The 7174-nt window shown below is 34.3% G+C and overlaps 1 protein-coding gene across 1 annotated transcript in view; it reads left to right on the top strand.

The window, feature by feature from the left end:
* The window catches only part of SOX5 (SRY-box transcription factor 5), a 437995-nt gene that overhangs the window by 227515 nt on the left and 203306 nt on the right, over positions 1 to 7174 (top strand). The window contains 1 exon segment of the mRNA XM_017890553.1: positions 1610 to 1678. Coding sequence (XP_017746042.1) covers positions 1610 to 1678 — 69 coding nt within the window.

The raw sequence follows: 7174 nt of genomic DNA, 5'->3' as shown, positions 1-7174 counted from the left end.
AAAAAAAAAAAAAAAAAGAAAAAAAAAAAGAAGAAAGAAAAAAATGTATTTTTTTTACTATATTCCAAAGATAAAATTAAAGCATTAAAATAATTATAATTATACCAACATCCATAGGGAAATAATTTTTTTTGTGCAGCCATGTAGACTCATCCTTATCACATGGGTTATTTTATTCACGGTGATGTGTGAGTTTTTTCCTGAGTTTTTGACTTTCAGGTATAAAGGTTAAGAGATTTTAAAAAAATAAAATGTTAGTGACTATTACTTGATGAGAATGAGATCTAGAACTTATTTATAAGAGACTGATAAGTTTCAAGATGTTAGAAGTTACATCCTATCCCATGTGATGAAATATTTGCAATTTTCATTTCATCTATTCATGCATTCTTATCAGATATCCATTCAGCATTGCTTTTATAATGGACTTACTGAGAACAGTGAGTAAAATATACATGGCCTCTACCCTCACTGAATTTATGGACTTCTCCCTAGGAGACAGAAATATGTTAACAACAAATATAAAGTCATAGCATGGACATAATATTAAGTAAATGTAGAGGGTGTCATAAATGCAAATAACAGTGGGAGTGGGAAGTGATTGTCCTGTTCTCTAAGTTAGGAAATACTTAAGATGACTATATGGAAGGCTAAATCTCAAATTTAGTTTGGGGCTTGTTGAACTTGAGGTTCCTTTGAATAAGTCTCTCAATAAATGGACCTGATGCTTAAAACAAAGGTCTAGACTAGAGAAGCAAATTTAGAAGCACTTGGCTTACATATGGAAGTAAGTACAAAGGAAAAGAACAGAGTCTAAAATTGAGTATCAGAGAATTATAACATTTAATGTCTGGAAAGAGCCATTAAAGGTGACTAAGAAGGAGAAGACATGAGAGGCAAAGATGAAACCAGGAAAGTATGATGATGTCACAGAAGGCAACAGATAAAGTTCCTGATCAGGGGAAAGCATTTGAGTGTTGAATTCTAATGAGGTCAAAAGGTGATGACTGAAAAATGCTTCAGAATTTTAAAATAATGGATGTGATTGGCAACCTTCTTAAGAATCATTTTGGTAGAGACAGGGAAGCAGAAACCACAATAGTATGCATTGAATTGTTGGTTAGGGGTTTGTGAGAGGCAGTAATAAGAAAATTATTTACCTACAAACAAAAAAATACAAAAACTTTACTAATAAATACAGTGTCTTGCAATACTTTGTGCTACTCTGAACTCCTCAGTCTTAAACCTCCCCCTCCCCATTTGTGAAGCACTCTGTCATAGTGAAAGGCTGAAAATGTCAGAAGCAGCACCTTTCTTAATTTATCACCAGAAAGAGGAATGTTTGAAAATCAGACATTCTTTCTGGGATTGATCACTGTCCTAGTATCTTAGACTTCATTTGTTTTAGGCCAAAAGAAACATAACTGTTCCTAAAGACTAAATATCTTCCTTGATCTTAGGATGAATTGTGGAAAATTTCAGAGCACAGACACATCTATTTTCATCATCTTAATCAGTGTCAAATCAAACTTTGAGAAACAGAACATTAGTAACTTCCCTCCCGGACTCCAATATACTTGTAAATTTCTCATGTGCAATTTCTTCACAGATTGCAAGACAACAGCAGCAGCTTCTGCAGCAACAACACAAAATCAATTTGCTCCAGCAACAGATCCAGGTCAGAAATCATAATTTCAATATACTTACAATTTTAAAAAAATATTTTCTGTTTCTTATCCTTAAATATCTAACTGAAATGACCTCCAAAATAAAATGACTTTCAGGCTAATTCATGACATAGCACCTCCTCTGCCATGCGAATCTTGCAAATGGTGTCTGTCAGTCACAGGCCCTACTGTGTCAGGGAGCTTCAATCTAAGCAAACTAACAGTTATTTTCATCTTATGCTGAGAAGAAATGATTGTAGATAAAAGTTTCATTTTATCTATATTTTAATGTTAAATTGTGTCTATAAGTGTTCTTAACTGGGTAAGTGCAGGGAACCAAAGCAGAAAGGTACCTAGGTTTTCAGTTAGAGAAGTAGTGCCAGGGAGAACTTTATTATTGTATGCCGGAGAGCCATGTGTGATAAAGGTGAAACACAGGGATGGTAATAATTTGGTGTTGAAGTTGATTTACCTGTGGTTTTGCCTGGAGAAAACAAGCCTGAAGGCTGTAGGACCTCCATATTTTCGTTATTTGGAAATTTGCAATGATAAGGAGCATCAATACAGGAGGCAGCAGCTGTATTGGTAACAAAAAGAAAAAAAGTTTCCAGTGATGTCTTGTTTCCACCACTTGCTAGTGTCATAAACTTTGACAAAAGTTCAGCTTTGTTTCCCTTCTGACAGTTTGCTTTCTCAACAGCACTTACTTCATATAGAGATTTTTGAGGATTAAAGGAAATCATGGATAAAGAGCCTTAGCATAGTGTCAGGGCACCTAGTAAGTGCTCAGTACTCACTTGCTGTGACTATCAAGGAACCTAATTCGTGGAGCTGTGAATCCAACCCCATGTAACATCATCCATCTGGAGGCAACTGTTAGCTTTGCAGTATGCTAATCTGGAGAGAAATTCATGATTCTCTTGAAGTTATATCTTGAGATCCAACATATTTTATTAAGTGTAAATATCATAAATGACAGGAAGCAAATGTGTCAAAATTATTTCACTCTTGTATTAATCTTGTTTTAACTTCTTTGCCATCCAGATTTCTCCCATTGTATCTATTTGAGTCAGGCACACGTAGTTTCGATGGATTTAACGGACCTGTCACTGTTCCTTCTTTCTTATTCTACCTGGGATTTTAATGACCTGTAGATAGCTTCAGTGAGACAGTGGAAGTTCAGTAAGATGTTCCAGCCAGGGACCTTTCCCCTCCTTAACTGTAATTATGATCAGCACATTTCTAACATGTTACAATCCATTCATATCTGAAGTTTGATTATTCATTTCAGTGGTTTAAAACTGTTCATTGAACTTCATGTTGTTCAAAGTACACTGACTTTAGTCGATGGTAGCTGGTTACCTGCATTTAATTTTTTTTTAATTATCAAAACATAGATATTAATATTGTTATGGCACTTTCCTATTCTAAGTAAGGTAATTCCATAATCAGCAACGTGGTAGTCACTTGATGTCACTGCAATTTGACAAGTGTACCAATAGTTTTAGATTTTTATAATTTCTGTGATACTGAAATCAGTCCTTGGTTATACAGAATGGCAAAAATAGATTTCAACTCCTATTGTAAATGTGTGTAAAGCTCAATAAACTGTTCTGACCAATTAGATTAGCCAACACCTTCAGTGCTTTCTTAGGAATTATTCCACAATTATGACCACTACATTCACAATGTGGATTTTAAGCCCTGTCATAATGACAGAAAGTTGAAATAGATGGATTCTTGCTTCAGAGCATGAAGTACTATAATTTATAAGTCAGAACATTTTAATGAAAAGCACTTAAAATGATATGTTCTAGAAATTCTATAACTATAGGAACTATATTCCAGAGAGCAAAGGCCAAGTTTAACAACATGCCCAAGACCACACAATTAGAAACTGGTAGAGCTAGGATAAGAAGCAAAGTTTTCTGACTATAATAGAACTTGTGTGGAGTATGAGAATTTTAAAAGCGTAGAATTTCTATTTGATCCAAGTGTTAAGCAGCCAGCCTCTACTATTTCAGAGTGGGAAAAGAAAAAGTCCCTAAAGGAAATAAAGTCACACTGAAAGTAATTTGAGGGAAACATTGAGATATTGAGATATATAAATATATTTGTCTTCTTTCTAGGGTTAGTGCAGATAAATGAAACTGACAGAGTCAAAACCCTTTCAGGCAACAAATAAGTACTGAGCAAGACTGATAACCTGAAAGAAATTCATTTTCACAGCTTCCAGTATATTCAGTAAAGTATAGTTCTGAAATATATTTTGTCAATTGTTACTTTGGAGAAGTCTTATAAACACTTAACAGTTAGAAAGTAACAACATATTTGAATTATTGAGTCTACTCTGATATTGTTCAAACAATTATGGAAAGCTCTGATGTGGTGGAATATATAGAAATAGGACATTAAAAATGTAGAACAGACTAATTTTCCCACCACATAAATCATTGCCATGTTTCATTTTAGAATGTTTTTTCTTTCCTTTTCTCCTTCTTCCTACTGCCTCATTTTTCATGGAAGCATAGGGAAGGATAAAGACTAGTAAATATAGAATCTGCTATCACAAAAGGCAATTGGAGTGTATAACAAATATTTTAAGATTTATTTTAATTAAAAATGGATATATAATTGAATGCTCACAAAATAATTTACTGTATATTATCTTATTTGACATTTGAAAATACTCATCTAGAATTTTGATCTACTTTTTTTTAATACAGTTCCTTGATACCTTGTAGAAATAAACATACTAACTTATTCATCCTGATTGTACTTTCTTAGATGTTTTGTACCGTTGTTGCTCCAGACCTTAGAAAACAATGCATATATTGATGGAGTGTAGTGTATTGATGACTGTAGTGTTTTATAGTCCACAATTAAGTATGCCTTTAAAATGTTTGTTTCATATATGAATACAAAATACATTATCTTGGTCCAGTTTTAGCAAAGGAATCCAATACATCAAATGGGTTAGACAGATCTGCAGTGTGGATTCGATTGGTAAGAGTTAGAGCTGGGCAATTTTTTTCATTTGATGGATATGTCAAATGACAGGGAAGATAATATTTTCCTACATTTTGCTTATTGTTCTTGTGAGATCTCGCTAAAAGAGAAGTCAATTTAGACATCTTTATTCCATTTGAAATATATGTCATTTGATTTAAAAAGCATGAACAAGTTTGTTTGTTTGTGTGTATGCACAAACATTTACATACCCTAATACCCCGGTGTATTACTCAGGGTTCCCCAGAGTCACAGAATCAATAGAAGATATAGATATAGATGATACAGATAGATATAAATATAAATATAGATGTAGATATAGATAGATATGTGAGAAGGGACTTACTGGGTGATTGGTGTGAGCCAATGATGGAGGCTAAGTCCTGCAACAGGCCTTCTGCAAGCTGGAGACACTGGGAGGCAGGCGGCATGGTTTTCAGTCCAAGTCCAAAGGCCTCAGAACCAGGGAAGCTGTTGATAAAACTTTCACTCCAAGGCCAGTGGCCTCAGAACCCAGGAAGCTGCAAGTGTAAGTCCTGGAGTACAAAGACAAGGAGCCTGAAGTTGATGTCTAAGGACAGAAGAAGAGTGTATCCCAGTCCCACCAGACAGATCCATGCATTCACCTTTTCTCTGTTTTTGTACTCTCTGGATCCTCAGAAGATTAGATGGTCCCTGTCCACATTGAGAGGGTGAATGTTCCCCACCTAGGCCACTTAGATTCACGTGCTAATCTCCTCAGAAAGCAACCTCACAACACACCACAGCATAATGTTTTACCAGGTTGCTAGGTAATCCTTAATCCAGACAGCTTGACACCTAAAATTAATCATCACATCCAGGTTATTTCAAGTTTCTCTTGACATTTTAAAATCTTTCTCAACCTCTGATGAAAAGAGTGGTGATACATTTAACTGGTAGTAGGTAACTGGTGGTAGGTAAACTTACTCTGGAGAAAATGCCATAAGAATCAGCAAGTGAACCAGTTTTATTTAATTGCTCAGGTTCAGTTCTTTATGAACTATTTATATTTCTTTAAAAAGCAACCTTAGCTCTAAAACTACATAATTCTAACTGGATTAAAAACTCAATCTACATTTCTTCCTTATAAAGACTTTATAGGGTTACAGTCTTCTGCCAGGTTGACCCACCTAATTCATTAAGTATTAAGAATGTTTTCTGTTATTGTTTGCAGTATCATAAATCAGTTTACTCTACAAATACGAGAACCATCCATCTTCCCTCAAGAACATGTCCACTTTTCTATGAGACTCTTAATTTTAGAAGCACTAAGAAGTTTGTCTTATTTTTCTACTATTCAGGAATATTTCCCTCTAATATTTTTGTTGATTGACTTAAAAGAGAATTTTAAATTTCAATTTACTGTATCAAGCTGACTTGAATGCACATCAATACATGAGATGAAATTTTTAAATATTTAAGAATAATATATCATTCTAGATTATTTTGGAAGGGAAGCTCTTTTTTTCCCCTCTTATTCTGTTGACTGTTCTACAGTCCCCATCTTTTAGCAATTTTATTTTGTATTTTCTTTTTCACATCAAATCAGCCTGTTTCTAATATTGATAGTCAGTTGATTTATGTTTCCAATAAAGATCCTGGACCAGTGGTTCATCTTGACCTGATTCACTGTTTTACAGGAAGTGACTGAGTGACCTCTACACAGCTTTCATTATGACAACAAATTGAGTGTTCCTGGAGACCTAAGTTTCCTTTCATCTTGAAGCTTCTGGTGGGACAGGGTTTCTATAATTTTGGGCATGTGTGTGAGAAGTATGTCCTAGTTATAAGTTTCTTCCCCCTTTTCAATAATGCTTAATGGAATTTAAGGTTCTTTATAGCAACTAATAGGGCTAATCTGACAATGTGTTCTATCATGAAATCTACTTAAGATACTTTTTAAGTGCAAGTTTAAAGATACTGTACTTCTTTTCAACTGTATATTTTATGATTCCCATACCAGGGCATCAGTGTTAGAACTTTTATAAGAGATTCCAAAAATTTACCCCATTTCCCCATCTGATTAACTTTTCCAACTATTGTTCATTGTGTTCTCTTGCAAGCAAAGAATTGGTATTTAATAATCTCCTGTCATTGTTTCTGATTCATAAGGTAAGCATGTGCAGGACTAGTCATAGCTTTGGGTCACTGATTCTGTCTGAACCTAAGGGCAGAGCCAAGAAAATATTTCCATTCTCTTGTATTGTTAGTTTGACAGTGTGCATTGCATAGTATATAGGAAGGAACTTGGTTGCTTTCGGTGGTATAGGATTATAATTACCTGTATGAAATGCAATTTTAATTATGTTGAGTAGTTTTTTAAAAAAAAGATTGAGAACAGTGATCTGGAATAAGATATACCTGAACTCAGTCTTTGCATCTTCACATCTGATATCTGCGGTGTGATCTTGAGAAAATTGTTTACTCCCTCTGAGTTTCATTATTCCAATCTATAAAAAAGGAAATATAATACCTAA

This window comes from Rhinopithecus bieti, unplaced genomic scaffold, assembly GCF_001698545.2.
Source record: "Rhinopithecus bieti isolate Rb0 unplaced genomic scaffold, ASM169854v2 scaffold_17971, whole genome shotgun sequence".
Lineage (NCBI taxonomy): Eukaryota > Metazoa > Chordata > Mammalia > Primates > Cercopithecidae > Rhinopithecus > Rhinopithecus bieti.
Note: the sequence above shows the minus strand (reverse complement) of the source record. Positions and strands in the feature narration are given on the sequence as shown.